The following is a 19,613-nucleotide window of genomic DNA, read 5'->3' as shown; positions in this document are numbered from 1 at the left end:
GATGAACAACTTCTTTGGGCATAAAAAACAACAAAATAGTTGCTTTATGTTCTTTAGTCAAATGTGTGTAGTTACTGAATGATACTCCCCCTAACTGCAAATATTACATGAAACCGATTTCAAAATTTTGCTGCACTTTCTAAAATATAAACTCGAAGCAGACAGCTGATGCACCACTTTTTTCGATGGAATAATAAAGACATTTGCACACTGGCAGGTTTTAGGATTGGCAGGTGACTGTTTGCAATGGTACAAATTGTATCGGGATGGGTTTATAAGGGCCCCGTCCTTATAAACCTCTCTGACAATTAAGGAAGTGACGGAACAAGTGACACTAACTTAACTGACCTGCACATGTCATAAGTGACTTAATAATGCCTCCTATTTCCTGCCAGTTACTCAAATTTTATACAGTTGCCTGAAGCGAGGTCATGACTGGAGGGAGGGAAAATTCATCCTTCGATGCACTACATCAGAGAATAGATATGGATACCCAGGACATCTTTAAGGAAATATTTTTGTTCTAATAAATGCAGCCTAACATTAGAAAGACAAACGAACAACCCACTCATCAACGAGAGCCTCCAACATTACTAAAAACATTGATAACGGTAACATGTTAATAAATCACAAGAATCCAGAAAAGTTGCTCATTGCTGCTTTTGTTCAAATCCCAGTCCATTGTCTGGAAGCTACAGTGGCAAATGACTGAGTCGACCTTTTAGATGAGAACATACCATCAGGTGGCGCAAAGGGATATGTGACGAATTTTTAATATTAAAGTCATTAATTTATTTACATGGCGGGAGGGAAGAACCAGCAGCATGCTGGAAGCGGGAATAGATCATGCATAGCATTTACCAAGTCAATGTTAAGCGTAACGCCGTGGAAATCTGCCGATGACAGAACGTGTAGCGCAGCCTGAGGAGAAATTTAACTGATTAATAAGGCAGACGGACAGTGATTCCGCTGAGTGGATCCTAGTCACTGATTTCGTCTTTCTGAGGAGCGATTTTCGACTGCACGACTTACTGTAGACTATATTCCCTCTGAAGATGGAGTTTGGGGAAAGGAAGAGGAGAAGGAAGTCACAGAGCTTTAAACTGGTCACGGATGAAGGTAGGCTGCTGAATAAATGCAAGACCTTGCAAGACGCGCGTCTGTGTCTGGGTGTTTGTCTGGCGCTGTATGCCAGCAGAGACGACTCTGTAAACAAAAGCGATGGCCATGACAATGCCCATAGTCTGAGCCTCGGTTTTAACCCACAGCTTACTCAAATGATTCCAGTGTTAAACAAAAACCTTCCTGGAAATCATTGTCCACATAGATTCAAGAATGAATTAAGTAAACGAATAGTATAAAATCTGAAAATATGATGCGCAAGCTGAACATTTAACATGCAGCTTGAACTGATCACTTTTTTCTGAAGCTAAACGCTCTAGTCTAGGCCACCTCTCTTCACTACACTACTTCATATCACCTACAGGTGGTGGTTTGTGCATGGGCTGGTGGCGTGTGTGTGTGTCTGTCGGAGGTGGGGGTTCTGCTTTAGTTGACATCACAGTCCCTGTCACAGCCTGCACAAGCTTCTTTAAATGCATGAGGCTACAATAGCATTTTGTAACTAATTATCACATTAAGATTGGATGTCATCACAGCAATATTGTAACTATTTCATAACAAAATTTTGCTCTTTTTCTTGCAGATTCTGACTCTTCATATATGATGAACTCCAGCTGCAAAGATTCCAACGGAGAGCCTAAGGATGCTGCTGTACCTGACGGTATGTGCCATTGCAAGGATTCATTTCGGTGATATATGATGGCAATTCTCACTAACTGTACCAACACCTTCCTCTCTCAACATAGTTTGGGTTGGGGATGACGGCATGGAGATCAAGAGGCAAATCACAGGAATGATGAGGCTTCTGAGTGATAAGACTAGCAGGGTATATCAGCGTGTGGGAACAGAGCAGGACAGCTTAACAAAGGAGCCCGCGGATAGGCATCTGACCTGGGTACATGAGCCTGCACCATTATCTGTTGTGTCAGAGGACCACCAGAGCAACAGCTGGAACTCTGCAGAGGATCCAGGGCCTTCACCATCATCCATATCCACCCCCATCCCCAAAGGCACAGGCTGTGGCCAGTACAGCACCCGCTCCAAAGCCATAAGGATCCTCAGCAATGCCAAGGATCTGATCAAAGTGAATGCAGCTAACGGTAGGGTACCAAAGCATGTTTGAAGAGGAGAAAAACCATCACATGCAACTTTAGTTTCCTAAAATAGGATTCTGATAGAATAGAATGGAGATAGTGTCCAGTGCTGAAGACGAGCATTTTGTTGCTGAGAGACAAACACCATACCAAGGTATTTGTGCATAATGCATTGGTAAATTTATCCACACAAGACACTCGTGCACACATATAATCACTTTGTTGTCAGACGTGGCAAGAAAGCTCACCGCACCTGTGTATATATGCCTGTTTGTGTATAGACAATTGCTAACAACACACCACTGGCTTGCCAGCAGATGCAGTCCCTCCTGCTGTGCCAGAAACCCCGTGCTGTATGTGTAACTGTAAGGGCACCTTGCAGGCTATTTTGCAGGAAATGCGTGCCATGAGGAGGCTGATGCAGACTCAAAAAGGTCAGTGGATGAACACAAACACTCTCACACTGTGAGAAAGTGAGAGAGAGAGAGAGAGAGAGAGAGAGAGAGAGAGAACATATACTGTATTACTGTCGCTTTTTTAGCATCTTTGGAAAGACGGGAACATGCTGCATCACCATGCCAACCTCGTCTTGGTCCAAGCCCCACTACTCACTGTAGGCCCCGCAGGAGGAGACCAATCTATAAAGTGGCACCACTCACTGTGGCTAGCAGTAGAAGAGCAGCTCTGGCACCTCTGGAGGAATCTCCACTTAAAGCTGCACCAGAAGAATCTAGAAAGAGGGAAGAATATGACAAGGAGCAAGACTCATCTGCACCCAACAGTGATTCCGTCTCCTCTGGGGTGTCCGTGCTGCCACCTCACAACAATCCAGTAACCGTTAACAGCGCACACAATCCTCTCCTGACCCAACTACGAGAACCTCAGTTGTTGGAGGTAATGTACATGTTCACATATGTGTTTTTAAATGTGCATATTTACACTGAGAAGAAATTTGATTTTTCTATTCTAACTCACCCTGAAAAGGATCTGGAAAATCAAAGAAGTGTAAGTGGAAATATATGTGTTGAATTCATACAACTAAATAATGCTATCTTATTGTATGTAAAAGTTGTTGCCAAATGAAATACTTTGTTTCAAAGCAGGTCCTGAACCCTGATCTCAAATCATAATTCTGATAAAGTATAAGATATTATGTTTTGCATGATTGTCATCGTGCTTGATTTCATTGAGTTACTGACTTAAGGTGAAACTCATGACAATGAATTCTGAAGAGCAGTTTGTGTTGTCTCCTTTTCCTTCTAAAAACTGGAGTTATTTGATTCTTTTTCCAGTCTGAGGTGCGTCTTGCAGAGGATTATGACGTGTTTATCTCAAAGGCTCAGCTGGACTCCATTTTGGTCAACTATACACGCTCTGGCAGCCTGCTGTTCAGGAAACTGGTGTGCATCCATATGTTTTTAAGAGCTAATTCATCAGTTCTTCAGTGGTTGGCTGTGATTAACTTTGCAGTCAAAGTTGTTGAATTTTATTAAAAACACAAACCTCTAATGTTTCACTACAACAATAAGTTATGTTCACTCAAGGCTCAGCAGTGTTTTACTATGTGTTCAGGTGTGTGCCTTCTTTGATGATGCAACCCTGGCTAACTCCTTGCCAAACGGTAAAAGGAAGAGAGGGCTCAATGACAACCGTAAAGGCTTGGACCAGAACATTGTGGGTGCCATTAAAGGTATGGATTTAATGTGTCTCTTTGTGCCAGGATAAAGCAGTAATGACACAGAGGAAACATTAATCTAGCTGTGTGAACTGTGTCCAGTGTTCACAGAGAAATACTGCACTGAACACAGAATAGAGAAACTGCCCGGGCCTCGAGACTGGGTTCAGATACTTCAAGATCAAATCAAACTTGCCAGGAGGAGGCTGAAAAGAGGTATTTAGAGCCTACTTCCAAGTTTTTCCCATTTTCTTTAATTTACTGAAGTAGCTTACACTCTATACTTACATGAAGAGTTTTGGGAATATGGGCAATTTATTATCAAGTAGTACACTTACACGTGAATTGCAAAATTCAATACAAAAGTCATAGAGGAGACCGTCTGTGATAAACTTGTTTTTCCTTTGGCTCCTGAGATGCTGCAGAAGCAGAAGAAGTCTTAAATGGACCTTCCACAAGTAAGAACCTCATATTTAAATGTTCAGACACTGAGGCAGCTAGCACACACACACAGACACTATCCTACCAGTTCATTTAGCTGCCTTTTGTCTTTCTGTGTGCACCTTTCCCCTTATATCAGTACTACATCTTACAACGTCTTTCCATCAGCCCCCCTCTGAGCCCTGTCTTTACCTCTCACCACATCGCTGTGACAACACACACAAAGTGGTGTTTCTCATTGGCTCACATGTCTTTGTCATGCTGTCACTGTGACATTTGACATTCTCACACAGCTTCCCAAAATGTCAGCTAATTATCTTCACACCATGCACCATAACCCCTCTTTCACCTCTCTATGTCATTTTCACTGTCTCACTAGCATTTCTCTTTGTGGTCTCTCTGTTTTTTTGTTTTTTTTTCAAGACTATGAGACCTGTAAAACGACCAAATATGTCAACACATTTTTTAAATTTTATGGATTGTTTCTTCTTTCATTTATAGGCTGTGACTATAACAAGCCTACAAATCTGAAGGGGGCAGGGGTGAACATGACTGGTTGATTTGAGGACTGCCACAATGGCCTTACTGCAGATTTGCTGATTGTCTTCAATGGTTCTCTGACTTGATGCATTTTGCCACTTTAGCTCTGTTATGGATGTATATTACAAACAAAAACAAAAAACCTCCAAAAACAATGGACCAAACGAACGAGAACCTTGCATAATCTCTATCTCTCAGTCTCCTGAAGAATTCATCAGATGTATACTGGGATCTGGGATTCTGTGCCAACAGACACTAAAATATACAACAAGCATAAAGGCATACTTGCCTAGTCCTCATATGCCATTATTAGGAGGAGTCACAAGTCTATACCGAGACAACGCACTGTAATGGTATAACATCCACATATTTTGCACAAATTACTTTTTATGGTAAGTTGTCCATCGTGTATTGTGCCTTTTAAGTGACCAGTACTTCAATGGTTGTATTGTGCAGTGCAGCATTCACCTCAATTACAAATTACATCCTAAAGTAAATAATGGATGTATTTTTAGAAGTAAGTTGACAGGCCACATCCGGCTGAAAATATAAAAATAAACAATATTCTAAGAATGGTTGTTTCTTTTCATTATTAGAGTCACTACGCCATACATATCAGTGCTATTGTTACTGTGACAGATTTACAGCATTTTTCTTTAATTTCAGTTCATTGTGCATATGAAAAAATGTTGTTTTCACCATTAACAATTGCTTCTTGACAATTTTGTTTATGTGTTGTTTTTTTTTTGTTGTTGTTGTTTGTTAGTTTTTACATGCTGGACGTTAAAATAAACAACAGGAGAAACAAGAAAAATGTGTCACATTGTTGAATTTCTTCATGAAATATTGTGGAGGTCTAGTTAAATAATGAACACAGTACTGTATAAGTATAAGTTCACAGATAGGATAAGTTCACTGATGCAAACTGGTAATCCCCAGCCTTTGTTAAGTACCTACACTTCGAGCCAGGCCATGCTCTGTTGTTGTAGGTGCAATTGGAGGGAAAACAGTAAATTAAAGGTACACTCCATTGTAGAGATTTTGTTGCCAGACTTCACAGCTCATTAAAGGGGATGTTAAAGCCTCCACTGTGCAGGCAAAGGACCCTTTGAGATCTCGTGAGTTTCCTCTTTCTATTGTAAACCATATGCTATTTTATTAAAATAGCGCGTTGTCATATCCGTATATTTATGAAAGTATATTTAATTGTACCAGATATCTGTAGTTTTCTGCTCTCAAATTCTGCTAAATAAGAAAAATATGTCTGACTTTTCGTCAGGCTTTCTCCGTGGACGCCCGATTCTAGCCCCAGTGCATTCTGGTGCTGTCCCCGCTCTTCTGTCAGGATCCACCGCTAACGTGAAGCTGGTAAGGATAAACTGGTCAGGGCAATTAAAGGGGAAATGTTGCAAGAATATAACTCCGCTTTGGTCCTAAAATCGCATCTAGGACAGTTGTAAACACTTCTATTGCACCATACCATTATGAACTTTACACAAGTAGCATGTTTAGTGCTGTTTTATTGATACCAACTCTGATGTTGCACACATCGCATGGCGTAGGACAGGAAAGGGTTAATTTTTTCCGCCGCCGACATTTTTGTTCGGCGCTCAACGGCAACTTTTCAACTTACATGTGCAACGAGCTGGCGTTATGTGTAAGAAGTCCGTAATGCCGATGCTTATAGGCTGTAGCTTGCACAATGTGCGCTTTTACGTGTACTGCAGCTGTAAGACTCTGACACCCGCAGCTCTTTGTTGCACAGAGCTGCCTATGTTTTTCGCCTCATGTATGGATCAGCGTTTGCAAGCACAAGCTAGCACAGACACGAAAAATGCATTTTCAGAAAAATAAACACAAACGTGGAAAATGTGGCTGTCGCTATCTGCACTTCTGTCTCCGAGTTGATAGACCAGAGGTTTATAATGTGTTGTACATAATAGATGATACACAACAGACAAGTTTACTGATGATCGGAGCTAATATTGATAGTCAGTGGCTAAAGGTTGAATGAACTTGGCAGCACTTTGTCTCTTGAACACTCCCACTGTGCACTATCTGAGGCCCCTTCAGCAACTTGCAGTAGTTTAAACAACATTTTAAAGATTAAGATTTTAAAGCAGCAAATAAATGGACTGGTTTCTCTATGTGGCCACGAGTTTCCATTCAATTTTTTACTTTTGCTGAAATGGAAAATATGAGAGTCTTTAAGTAGACAATAGCTCAATGTGAAGTTTTATGTTGCCAGCAGAGGTTGTGAGTATCACAGAGATGTTATTGAAGAGTCTCGGGTGCAGATTGTGACAATTCATTGTGAATTTAAGACGCTAGTAACCCCTGAGTATTTTTTTGTTGTTGTTGTTGCTAAATTGCAACATTTTGCAAATATTGTTCAAGGAAATAAAAGTACACAATATCAGATCAGTTGAAATGATGGACCAAGGTGGACAATTGTAAATTCAACAAAAGAGATTGCGAGATTGAAGAGATTAAAAGTCCATGCACATTAACATGTTTTACTTCTATCACCTTGTGATATCCAAACAGTGTTTCTAATCCCCGATTTCATTGTTTTTTCCTGGTTGTTGATGTGGCTCTGGTGAAGGCCCAGACTTTCTTCAGACATGTCGGTGAGGGAGTCATTTAACCCTGAAAGCTATGAGCTGGACAAGAACTTCAGACTCACACGCTTCGCTGAGCTCAAGGGCACAGGCTGCAAGGTTTGCTTTTTTTATCGAAATCTACACTGAACGCGTCATTGTATACGGCCATAATAAGGTATTCTCCAGATGAGAAATATGATCTGAAAATAATGTGCAAAAATGGCCATTGTCTTTGGTCACAGGTGCCCCAAGAAGTGTTACAGAAGCTGCTAGAAACCCTACAGGAGAACCATTATCAAGAGGATGAACAGTTCCTTGGGGCAGTTATGCCTCGATTAGGTAATTATGATCTTTATGTTGCACTATAATATTAAATCATTCATAAAGGACTGAACAGCTATAAGGCTTAAGCAAACAGATGTTTTTGACTCCAACAGGAAGAACAGATAAAATGCAAAACGTATAGTTAATGAAATGACTGAAGATAAATAATATGAGTCCTGACAAAGGAAATGAATTCATGAGACACATTCTTGTGAAAAGTTGTACAAGAATTCTCCTCAGTGGTTGAAATCACTTTCATGACAGGAATGAAATCATAGTTACTTCATATAGAACTCCGACAAAAGTGACCGACTGTATTATATGTAAGCGTCAAATGACATTTAACTGCTTTAAAAGTGTTCAATAAAACATAGTTCTGAAGTCGACATGCTACTAGTGAAGGCACACTAAAATGAGAGTAATTGACTTTTTCTTCATCAAAGCCCAGCAACCCAAGGTTGTCTGGCTTCTTTTTAGTTAAGATTTTGTGTAGTACAGTACAGTAGTGTACCACATATAGTGCAGACCAGCAGAACACAAACCTTTTCAAAATATCACATACAGTTCTTTTATTTTTGAAGGCATAGGCATGGACACATGTGTGATCCCCCTCAGACATGGTGGACTTTCTCTGGTCCAGACGACAGACTACATCTACCCCATTGTGGATGATCCCTACATGATGGTATGATGGTCTTCCTCCTTAATTTTTGCTGCTATGGGATTCTTTTAATTGTACGTACAAGTGACAGATGGAAGGATGTCACTGTTATATCTGATGCTAGCCTAGGTCACATACCAATCACTTTAAATGCTTAATTTTCGGTATTTCTGTTTTGTAGGGCAGAATTGCTTGTGCCAATGTTCTAAGTGACCTGTATGCCATGGGAGTGACAGAGTGTGACAACATGTTGATGCTTCTAGGAGTCAGCAACAAAATGTCAGAGAAGGTAAGAGTCATGACCGTTGATGCGTTCACTTTTGGTTCTTGTGTCTTGAAAATAACTGCAAATAACCAGTATACTAGATATAAATACCACTTATAAAGAGAATCAAAGATGGCATTATTATTATGTTGTGCTCCTTGTCTCAGCTCTGAATTTCCTGCCTCTGTACAGGAACGAGACAAAGTGATGCCACTGATCATCCAGGGGTTCAAAGATGCGTCAGAGGAGGCAGGCACATCTGTAACTGGAGGACAGACGGTGCTCAACCCCTGGGTGGTGATGGGAGGAGTTGCTACAACAGTCTGCCAGCCCAATGAATTTATCATGTGAGAGTTAGTTCCTACTACACATTTCTTTACCTGTCCTGTTTGTGTACTCACACCTTGTTCAAAAATGTGTCATTTTGTTGTAATGCAGAAATTCACAATGATGCCATGTTTGACTCTTTCCAGGCCAGACAATGCAGTGCCAGGAGACGTGTTGGTGTTGACTAAGCCACTTGGAACACAAGTGGCTGTTGCGGTACACCAGTGGCTAGATATTGTAAGTCTGCCCACTCACTCATGAATATTTTTACCTGGACACTTTTTGTTTTGTTTTGGTTTTTTTTTAACATAAACAGTAATGCTATTGGCTGTATATTGTATTTTTTTTCCTCTCAGCCTGAGAAGTGGAACAAGATCAAGCTGGTGGTAACCCAAGAAGATGTAGAACTGGCCTACCACGAAGCCATGATGAACATGGCTCGGCTCAACAGGACAGGTAAAACCACGATGAATGTCCCAGTAATTGATCTGCAATGTGAGAACCTTACACCTTTTAATTTTTTTATGGTTATTGTCATTATTTTTCAAATAAATAAGCAAGTTACATTGAGTATAACTGCATCAGCTTTTGGGCAGAGAAAAATTGAATGGGGGACATTTTTTATAAGCACACCAGCAGTCTGTGCAGCAGTCAGTAGTTGCTCAATGAAAAAATGAAGAATAAACATCCTGGGATAACTTAATAAAACAAACAGATAATGTTTTTTGTTAGACAGAAATTAGCTCATGTAGCTGAGTACTATAGCTTCTTGTTTACAACACACAGTTGTCATCTCAAATCCAAAATTGGAACACAGATGTAGGGATTACACCCTCAAGTGTTTCACAATGTACACATGTGATTCCAGTAAGTACTTTCTTATCTTGGATTATGTTGTTCCCTTTATTTATTTAAAAAGAACTTAATGAGGATTAATACTTGAATTACAATATCTGTCAGTCACAATTTGTTTGCTTTCAAACAGTACACAACATTTGACCTACAATGACTTAATGACTTACAGCCTTTGTAAAAAATGGAAAAAAAATGGAACAACTAATCATCCAGATGCCCTTCTAAATCCCCCTGTCTCTGTCTTGCCCCATAGCGGCTGGTCTCATGCATACCTTCAACGCTCATGCAGCCACTGACATCACAGGCTTTGGCATCCTCGGCCACGCTCAGACGCTGGCACGGCAACAACGAAGTGAGGTCTCATTTGTCATCCACAACCTCCCAGTGCTCGCCAAGATGGCCGCCGTGTCCAAGGCCTGTGGGAACATGTTCGGACTAATGCACGGCACTTGCCCTGAAACATCAGGTGTGTGTGTGTGTGTGGTGTCTCGGTTTTACAAGACCCTTGCTGTACTTGCTGCTTGCCAGGTGAATAGTGTAACTGGGGCAAGATGAGTCCGAATAACTTCAGAACATAGTGAGATACGACAAGCTATAAGTAAGAAATATTGTAAGTAAGCAAAAACAAGAATGTCATAGAAATTTGACATCTTCATCTCGTTAAAAGTTCAGAGAATATGACTTCGTATAGGCTGAAGTTGGACTGAGGCTCATTAATACCTTCGACACTAAAATAATGCTAATAATGAGGACTTCTGATTGTTTTTGTTTTTAATACATGTATATATTTGTCATATAATATGTATATATTGCGAGGTCGCCCAGTCCTTACAGCCAACTTGTATCATTAATTTGGTTTAAAGGAATGACACAGTTCCATATTGTCTGTGTAGCAGTGCTTAGAAAAAAGGACTAAAATGACTAATGATGTGTCTACGTGGAAACATGTGAAAAAAGAACATGTTAGGTGTTATTAAGTCTCTTATTTATCCAGTCAGAGACCACTTGAGAGCTACTGCAGGGCCCTGTGACAATAATACTGTGATCAGGGTCAGAATCCAAAGCAGCTCTTTAATCAGTACAAGTTAGTTCAGCAGTATAACAGCTGAGCACTCATCAGCATCACTGCACATTAAAAATACATTCTGTGACTGACGAAAACTCGTTTTCTTCACAGGAGGCCTGCTTATCTGTCTTCCTCGGGAGCAGGCCGCTCGCTTCTGTGCCGAAATCAAATCCCCAAAGTACGGCGAGGGCCACCAAGCGTGGATCATCGGAATTGTAGAGAAAGGAAACCGCACTGCCCGCATCATTGACAAACCGCGGATCATAGAGGTGGCACCGCAAGCAGCCACACAGAATGTCAACCCAACTCCTGGTGCAACTTCTTAATCCTCCTCCTTTGCTGCATCATAGACCGGAAAACAAAAGCTCTGCTGAGTGATTTTAGACACATAAACTACAAAACCATCCTAGAGTGTTTAAATATATACACAAAATAGTATGTACACAGAAGAGACTGGGTTGGCGTGTATCTACATGAAAAACAGCCTTGCACAGTGGCCCGGGAGGCATGTCACCACCCAGTGGACTCAACCTGCAGTATCCCCATGATAAAAATGGTTAAGAAATAAGAGCATACTTAAAATCCATTTGCCTTTCATGTCTGTTGTGTTCTGATATGTTCAGTGTGTGTGTTTGGCAGGCAGCTTCTGATAAGAATGAAAATGACAATAATCTGATACTGTTGATTCATTTTGAATCTTAGGAAGTCTGGTGTCCGTTGCCTCTTTGGGTCTTTTTAAAATTGCTCTCATCAAGCAAGTGGACCGTTTGATGGCGTTTTTGTTTGTCCTTTCACTTTGTACAGTTATAAAGTCTAGTTTTAGTTCATTGTTGTAACTGATGCCTTGAAAGAAACTGTGTGTGACCAGAAAGGTTTGTTTTTTTATTACTTTGACTTTTTGTATTGTCCCCACCTAAACTAATAAATATTCAAATCGAAGATGGTTCGTTTGTTCCCGCTATCTGGGAGCTGCACTCATGTGAATGAACTAAATCAGATGTGACTGACTGCTTCCGTCATGGAACTGCAAATTGTTTTTTGTTTTTTTTTAACATTAGCATATTAAAGTCATTGTTCATTGACCTGAAGTAATAGACGAACCTTCTACCATCTGCATTCCAATTACATCAGGGTGTATAGAATTTGCATTATCTGGTCACAGCTTTGTGCACAAAAAACAGTCTGGGTTGTGAACAACAAGCAGTCTAGTGAACTTGTTGCCTGTTGCCATTGTTTGTTCTGGTGCGTTAAGTTTTGCTCTCTTATGGCGTCGAGAACATGTAAAGAGAGCATTCTGACTTCCAGCTGTCCGCAGAAGTCCACATCACTTTTGTTTATTCTGATAGCCTCGTTGAACCTGGAAGGCCTCTGTAAATGATCACACCCCACCTCTTAAAATAAACTTCTCTTATAATAAATTGGTTCTCAGTATCTGTTTGTGATGTATTGAATGCTTTATGCAATTGCTTTATATGAGTAAATAATAGATTAAATAGTTCTTAGCAAACTTACCAGTCCAATTAATTTTATTTGTTAATTGCACAGAAGTTGCTGCCAACAACAAATTCATAATGTTACAAAGGGTTTCTGTTTTCAAAGAAATCTTTAAGTGGATATATTTACAACTTTCATATGAACAAATTGTACATCATATGTAAAGATTATATTCCATAAATTTATTACATTAGATTTATGTAAGGTCTGTTACATAAACTGACAACAAGTTTAAACCGGGAAAAACAACCAGTGCAAAAACAAAGTGTCCAATTATTTTTATTATGCCTTTACCTCAGCACCAAAATGACACAGGTCTGAAAAGTATAGTATAAATACAAATAAATTAGAGGAATAACAACTACTCTTTTATCTGACAGAGGAATGACCAGCTCCAGCTAATGTGACCCACCAGAAAAGAAAAAGACCCCAAGTGCAACCTGTCATTAGAACATTGTTTTGTTTTTTTCCAGTGAATCAAAACAAATGCAGCATACCATTCCACAGTCTCTGTCATATGTGCTTTTTCCCGTTCTCCATCTGTACATGCTTTGCATGCTCCACCGCCTTCTTTTCTGCCTTGAAAAGTGCTTGGATATCAAGCATGGCCTTCCGAATGTGCTGACCAAACCGATATGAGTCCTGAAAGGAGATAACAAAGAGAGAACCAGACAGTGTAGAGTTTTGAAAGATAACCCGTATACAGACAGATCTATAATATGCACTGCTTTCATGTGGTGCTCTTACTGTGTCAGGGCAGGAGAATTTGCTGGAGATGTGGAATGTGATGAGGTTTTCCCCAACAATTATATAAGACACACCATAACCATCATCAGCCACCTGGGGGTAAACAAGAGATGCTGCTATATTACGGAACAAATCCCTCCCAGGTCAAGATGACTGGGTGAAATGTTTTGACTCTTTCACTCCAAAGTGCAATTTAACTCACCGGGCCAAATCCACCACCAGCACCCACATATTTAGGGAATTTGTTGATGTCAACTAAATTGAGCTGCTGTTGTGGAGTCTGGCTGGTAGACAACTTCCAGGGCTCTGAAAGCACCTAGAGGCAAACACATTGAATGTATTTTGGGAAAAATGCCAGATAAGGAGGAGAACGTTTGTGATAGGGAGGTTAAGAGAGAAAATGTGAACAAGAAGCCAGTAAAATGATAGATGAATGACGATTATAATTCTAACCTTTTTAAGAAATGGTGAGTCGACACCAAAGTATTTGGACACAATGTAGAGACAGAAGAGGTGGCGGTCGATACCAGAACCAGTCATTGCCAGTCGATACATGTTCTGATGCTTATCTGCTGCCTTCTGAAATAGGGCAAGTCTCTGGACATTCTGTTCACAAAAACAAATGGCACAGTAACATAAGAATCCAGCCATTTACATATTAACTCAACGTCATATCAAAATGACCTTATTTCTGTTGGTGTGAAAGTCGATCTAATGCTGCCAGGACATCAGGAGGTTCAGAGTCCAGGGCAGTGACACGCAGAGACAAACTGTCTCTAGGTCTTGGTGACCAGGTCCTGACCAGCACAATGTGACCTCATGTGGTGTGCTCTCTCAAAATGTGACCTGTGTATTTGTGTGTTCTGCTTACCGTTGCACCTGCGTCCTCCATGGCTCTGACGAATGCAACAGCCTCAGAAGTACAAGAACGTACTGTCTCTGTACGACCGTCTCTGAACATACGAGTCATTGATGACTCGTATGTCAGGCAGAACACTCTCTGGTCCTTTAGAGCAGATGGATTGAAGTTATTCATGGTGGATGGCGTAATTAAACATTCAAAAGACAACAGTGAGCAATAATGTCAGTAATATTATTGCAGACACAGTGGTGGATGATGGCAGCCCTACCCTGAACTGTGCCAGCTGCAAGGCCAGCTGAATAAAGGCATCTGGGCTGGTTCTGCACTTCTTGATCAATCCTTTTCCAAACTCAGTAAACAAACAGCCATGAAAGTCCACATCGTCAGCTATCTGCTTGGCTGATAGGTAAGAAGTATTAATGGCGTCTTGGCACTAAGAGAGGGGAAAACACAAAGATCTCCTGATTTTGTGATGGAAACACATATTACCACAACGATGGTAGTAAACACTGTAAGGTGCTTCTCTACCTCCTTTGGAATCTGCCACTGTAGTCGAGTGGGATAAGGCAGGCCTTTGTTCACATCCCCTTTACAGTGTCCCTCCTCCGTATAACCAAGATGGAAGCAGTCTGTTGCAAGAACAAACTGCACAAGCAGAAAAAAACAGCTGCAGATATCCACAAACTTTGAATCAGTGTTGTGAAATAGAACATCAGCGCACATTTAATACCTCCCACATGTGTCCAACAATTGGTGCATCAGCCCAAGAATGTTCAGCATTTATACCCATTTTTCCATTTGGATAAGAGATCAAGGTGAAAGACTTGTCAAACCACCTGTGAAAAAAGAAGGAAACTTTTTGTGAGGGAAACAAACTGAACATCTAAACTAGTACTGCAGCCACTAGCAGAGACCTCCCCATGATTTCTCTGCCTACCTGTCATAACATTTTCCATGAAGAAGGGACTTGGCATAACTATCAAGTGAACCCATCTTTGCAGGGTCATAACCCTGTGGCTCCTCATCTAGTGCCAGGAAGAAGGCAGCTGACTCAATGGCATCCAGGGACACTTTGTTTACTCCCTGGGAGAAATATTTCATCCGAGCCCGAGCCCATGGAACTCTATGGGGGGGGGGGGGGAGAATTTTCTTCTTTAGTGTTTGTATATGGATAAATGTCCTGTGCATGCATGTGGTTGTATACCTGTTTCCTGCAGTCAGGGCAGCTAATTTGAGTTCTCCTGGCTGGGGTTCTGACGTATCATTGAGGATCCTTTGAAACTGTGTCTCAAGTTCACTGGGTAAGAGGTGGCGGCCTCCAGTGTACAGCCACACTTGGAAGAAACGGCCCTTGTGGTAGACAAGCAGGTGCTTACGGTCAGTCAGGTGCTGCACCATATCTGCAAGGAAGAGCAAACAAGAAGCAAGTAGTGTGATTGGACAAAGGATGAACTAAGAGGAAAGGTGCAACTCATCTCAAAGATGAAAGTACGGTATTGTTAAAGTATCATCACCTTAGAACTTGCAGGGCCATTTTGTCCAAACACATGAATGAATGCTCCCCTTTAGCCCACATACTTAATCCTGAGTATCTGCCACACAGTTGTTGGAAAGTAAATCATCACTGCAACACATAGGCCTTTCGAACCAGCTGCATTTCTGGGTGCTGGCACTTCTACCTCAGTTAGTGATGTCAAAGCAGCAAATGTGCTGTGACATCAAGTTTCAAGCCAGGACTGCTTACCTGTCTCAATCCCAGGGATGCGGGTGGTGTTAAACATCCTCTCCATTTGAGTGGAACACATAGGAACGGTCCCCAAAGCCCTCAGCTGAGAAGAAGAAAGGAAATGGAATCATCACAGAATCTAACCTAGCAGATAAAATAATGAATAGATTTGAATAGGCAGAATGGTTTCACGTTTATACAATGTTTGTAACGTTGTGGCAAATACTACCGGTGCATGTTCACCACGCTCCAGTTTGCGTCTGTACTGCAGCATGGCATGGACCACATTCCCTGCCCGTGCAGCCTGTCGATGTGTTGGGGTCATGTACAAGAGGTCCTTTGCATAAATTTACCACACAGACAAAAGCAGACAACACAGACAGACAGATGACAACCATTATTTAGAAGTTCTTGGCACTTAGTCTTACAAAATATTTTTGGTTTTGAATGTTTTTTAATGATATATTTATGTACTCTTTTTCCACATTTTACTATTTTATGTCTTCATACTATACATTTATTGGTTTATTAAATATAGCCCAGTTAAAAAATAAAACATTGGTATAACAAGCTGACCAGGTGACAGTCTATCTTACCATTATATAGAAATTACTGTTCACCATGATAGGACTCCTGCCCCTGAGGTAGATGTAGTCCTCCCACCAATCACTTACCTAGACAAGATAACACAATCAACGCATAACATTATAACTAAATTGATTTTGAGGTCAAAAATCAATGTCACGTCAGTGTAAACACCACTTACATAATTTGTTGCCCACCAGGATTTTAGGATTAGGTATCTCTGCAGCTGGACTGCTTCGGAATTTTTAAAGTCATTGGCCAAAGTCTCCATTTGGCTGTACTGTTCACTATCCAGCAGGGGACGGACTGACTCAAGGTACTGTGGGGGGAAACATGGTGTGTTATCAAGATAACTGAGTAGCTGCAAAGCACAAACAGAAAACCTGGAAGACATTCAGCACATTTACAGCTAATAGGACATGACTGCATACCAGTGTGTTAGGGTGCAGGAAGGAAGCTTGAACAGTAGATGGCGGTACAGTCAAACTATGTCTGTATGGTCTAACAAGCTACATTCATCAAACAGATAGAAAAGACTTTGTTGTGTAAGTTTAGTTAACGCCCTACATAGGAGTAAATATATACACATAAAGGGTGCATTTAGTGTATTTCCATTTATTAATTATAAGAAACCCTTGCTCCGCATTAATTTGTGTCTTTGAGATCATGGAGGGTCAATACTGTGTAATTACACACCCTGTGAATTGTATCTTCCAACCTGGGCACTGGGAGCCGTGGTAAGGAGGCTTGGAAACTGTAGAGCAGCGGTCTTCGGCCAGAGAACATCTTTACTAGGGTCTGGTAACAAACAAACAATGCCCTAAACATCATCACATATATAGTATAATAGATTACCCTTAATAGCAAACCATATTCTCTGCAGTGAGTGAGGAACACAAAGAACACAAACTCCTTGTATGATCACACGTACTTGGCAAATAAAGCTGATTCTGATTCTGAATAAACTGATGGTGAGCCAGACAATCCTGTGGCGCACAGAGTATAGCTATAGCTAAAGATTTGGACAGAGCCAGTGAAAGTCAGAAGGACAAACTTACCAACCACACTTTAGTTGATGTGCTCATTTTCCCATGGGATTCAAAAATCCATCCATGGTAGGAGAGTAGAGCTTTGAGAGTGTATCTCAAGAGGTAGATGAGGAACAGCCACAGGCCAGTGGCAAACAGGATGGCACTCAGCACTGCTCGGGTCTGCACTGACATATAGTCTCTGCTCAGAAAAGGCACAACACTGACTTTGTCAACAATAAGGTAAAATACACAATCAGAAAAATGCAGAATACTCAAAACTGAACCAGAGCAAGGACAGAGATAATACTGGATAGAAGAGGCTTCTGACCTATGCGGCAGGCTTTCCTTTATTGCGTCAATCATGCCAAGAGACGGGTCTATGCGGATATATAATGAACTCATCATGGCAATCACAACTATCAGCCAGCTTGATGGACTGGCAGGATAGACTCCAGCCAACACACCATTCTGTGATTGAAAAGCAATAAGATTCAATATTAACTTGAGATGAATCTTCATTATTTCTGTTCTGTTCAGACATAGTGAAAGAAATGTAGCTGATCTTCAATGCTCAGGCTGAAAGCTTGTTTGGCATGTTTGCTGGGTGACTCCACATTTTGAACACTGATAACCAAAGCCAGATCTGAACTGCTGTACCTTGAACTGAATGGCTCGCTTCTTCCAGGCTGTCACTCCTGACAGGTAGATGTTTCTGATGACCTCTCGACTCAATTTAAGGTCCACGCCATCTGGGCGCACGGTGAACTGGAAGCCCACCGCCTGATGCGCCTCAGCCATCTTTGAATGTTACTAACATGGAAATCAAAGGATAACCTCTTAAGTCATCAGGTTTTTCAGTTCAGCGGAAGATGATGAGTCCTAATAAAAATATACTGACAACTATTTTCAATTTTAAACATTAAACTGTTAACCTTCTCAATGTCTTCATTTTCATGTCTCTAAACTCCAAGGTCATTTTAAGGTCTTCTGTGCTTTTACTGTCATAATATAGCATTAATCTTGCTTCTGGGCTAGCTTTGGATGCTAATTCTCTCAAACATTTCTGTCCATACTCCTTCTAGTATTTCTCTAGTATTCAAAGATTCAATAACACTTACTCCTATCCTATATTCTCTTCCTTATGGGTAAACTCCTGCAAAATTCAAGACCTATTTTCTTTTTTTCTTTCTTTTATTCTTATTTTTTTTTTTACTAATTACAACATTTTCATACATTTTCAGTAATAAAACTGGTTGGCTTTCACAGATCTGACTCACAGTCATCTGACGGACATTATCTGACGGAAAGTTGCACTGTTTGTAGTGTTTGCTCATACTGTGATGGTGAAGGTGCTTGATAAGGGATTCACAGTTGTCATCATGAAAATGTGTATGGAGTTAAGTTGAGGAGTTCAGTCAATGTCCTTTATATACAATTTGCATTTGTGAAATTCTAAACCAAAATATTTGGAGTTCACAACCCACGCCATGCAATGGGGAGGTTGTCAGGTCTAGGATTTCTTTTTCCATGTCATATGACTGAACAGTCACCAAGTGGGACAAAGTTCAACGACCAGATATAGCAGTGCACCGGCTGAGCATGTGCACAGACCTCAGATGGGCATGAAAATATAAACACAGAACACACAACCCACAATTGAATGCCAAAACCTTTGGTATTACAGCACACTGTAGGAATTAGTTGACAAGTTGAAGGCCAGATTTCATTTTTACTGAACAGCTGAACAAAAACCAAAATTGAATCACAGTTGACCGAGCTGTGCCATTGTGAATTTGAGTTGTTTATTTAGCATATATGGCTAAACACAATGAAAACCATCCAGTCAAAGATTCAACCATTTAGCATCTTTACCCTAATGTGTAACTGCATGCTCTTATGTAATTAAACACAGAGTTTATCCTATGACTATTAACCTCTGCACCTTAAACAACTACATGCAAGACTGAATAAAAATTACAAATCAAAGGTGGATCTATACTTTACCTTTTGTCTGATCAGAATCTGTAAAATCCACTTAGGCAGAGCAAAGCTGTGACTTAAGTTTGTGTCAATGAGGCAGTGAAATTCCTCTCTTCTCGTGTGTTGTGTGTGACTCCAGTGCCCTTGACTTTTCTCAGGTAGTGAGATCAGAGCTGCCGTCTCCTGTGGTTTGTAACCCTCCCTCTCCCCCTTCC

At 40.8% G+C, this 19,613-nt stretch overlaps 3 protein-coding genes across 9 annotated transcripts; 2 read left to right on the top strand and 1 right to left on the bottom strand.

Annotated features, from left to right (window-relative positions):
* Nucleotides 1–97: 97 nt before the first annotated feature.
* bend7 (BEN domain containing 7) lies at nucleotides 98–5,605 on the top strand. 3 transcript variants are annotated; one of them, XM_046395424.1, is made up of 11 exons: nucleotides 98–483; nucleotides 1,056–1,119; nucleotides 1,706–1,783; nucleotides 1,869–2,222; nucleotides 2,531–2,650; nucleotides 2,758–3,110; nucleotides 3,509–3,616; nucleotides 3,789–3,906; nucleotides 3,994–4,107; nucleotides 4,317–4,349; nucleotides 4,834–5,605. In XM_046395424.1, the coding sequence occupies exons 2-11, from the start codon at nucleotides 1,056–1,058 to the stop codon at nucleotides 4,890–4,892; spliced, it is 1,401 nt and encodes a 466-aa protein (XP_046251380.1). In that variant the 5' UTR covers nucleotides 98–483; the 3' UTR covers nucleotides 4,893–5,605. The 3 variants fall into 3 exon arrangements, with proteins under 3 accessions (XP_046251380.1, XP_046251379.1, XP_046251378.1); XM_046395423.1 differs by having other exon boundaries at nucleotides 99–483; nucleotides 2,534–2,650; nucleotides 4,308–4,349; XM_046395422.1 differs by having other exon boundaries at nucleotides 99–483; nucleotides 4,308–4,349.
* Nucleotides 5,606–5,919: 314 nt separating this feature from the next.
* On the top strand, nucleotides 5,920–12,391 carry sephs1 (selenophosphate synthetase 1). 3 transcript variants are annotated; one of them, XM_046393234.1, is made up of 11 exons: nucleotides 5,920–5,990; nucleotides 6,152–6,240; nucleotides 7,478–7,592; nucleotides 7,718–7,814; nucleotides 8,381–8,484; nucleotides 8,642–8,749; nucleotides 8,918–9,072; nucleotides 9,199–9,289; nucleotides 9,409–9,508; nucleotides 10,161–10,373; nucleotides 11,085–12,391. In XM_046393234.1, exons 3-11 carry the CDS (start codon nucleotides 7,497–7,499, stop codon nucleotides 11,297–11,299), a joined length of 1,179 nt encoding a protein of 392 aa, XP_046249190.1. In that variant the 5' UTR covers nucleotides 5,920–5,990; nucleotides 6,152–6,240; nucleotides 7,478–7,496; the 3' UTR covers nucleotides 11,300–12,391. The 3 variants fall into 3 exon arrangements, with proteins under 3 accessions (XP_046249190.1, XP_046249191.1, XP_046249192.1); XM_046393235.1 differs by lacking the exons at nucleotides 5,920–5,990; nucleotides 6,152–6,240 and adding an exon at nucleotides 6,293–6,529; XM_046393236.1 differs by lacking the exons at nucleotides 5,920–5,990; nucleotides 6,152–6,240 and adding an exon at nucleotides 6,990–7,128.
* cpt1b (carnitine palmitoyltransferase 1B (muscle)) lies at nucleotides 10,959–19,568 on the bottom strand. 3 transcript variants are annotated; one of them, XM_046393226.1, is made up of 20 exons: nucleotides 19,423–19,568; nucleotides 18,076–18,228; nucleotides 17,747–17,886; nucleotides 17,446–17,617; nucleotides 17,084–17,185; nucleotides 16,569–16,706; nucleotides 16,399–16,476; nucleotides 16,032–16,139; nucleotides 15,821–15,905; nucleotides 15,281–15,476; nucleotides 15,014–15,199; nucleotides 14,807–14,912; nucleotides 14,605–14,721; nucleotides 14,345–14,509; nucleotides 14,086–14,220; nucleotides 13,668–13,820; nucleotides 13,417–13,530; nucleotides 13,215–13,307; nucleotides 12,965–13,109; nucleotides 10,959–11,312 (listed from the first exon to the last, which is right to left on the bottom strand). In XM_046393226.1, the coding sequence occupies exons 2-19, from the start codon at nucleotides 18,214–18,216 to the stop codon at nucleotides 12,981–12,983; spliced, it is 2,358 nt and encodes a 785-aa protein (XP_046249182.1). In that variant the 5' UTR covers nucleotides 18,217–18,228; nucleotides 19,423–19,568; the 3' UTR covers nucleotides 10,959–11,312; nucleotides 12,965–12,980. The 3 variants fall into 3 exon arrangements, with proteins under 3 accessions (XP_046249182.1, XP_046249180.1, XP_046249183.1); XM_046393224.1 differs by having other exon boundaries at nucleotides 10,959–13,109; XM_046393227.1 differs by lacking the exons at nucleotides 18,076–18,228; nucleotides 19,423–19,568 and having other exon boundaries at nucleotides 10,959–13,109; nucleotides 17,446–17,598.
* Between the last annotated feature and the right edge of the window lie 45 nt (nucleotides 19,569–19,613).

Source organism: Scatophagus argus, chromosome 7 (assembly GCF_020382885.2).
Source record: "Scatophagus argus isolate fScaArg1 chromosome 7, fScaArg1.pri, whole genome shotgun sequence".
In the NCBI taxonomy this organism is placed as follows: Eukaryota; Metazoa; Chordata; class Actinopteri; family Scatophagidae; genus Scatophagus; species Scatophagus argus.
The sequence above is the reverse complement of the archived record's forward strand: the minus strand, read 5'-3'. Positions and strand labels throughout refer to the sequence as shown.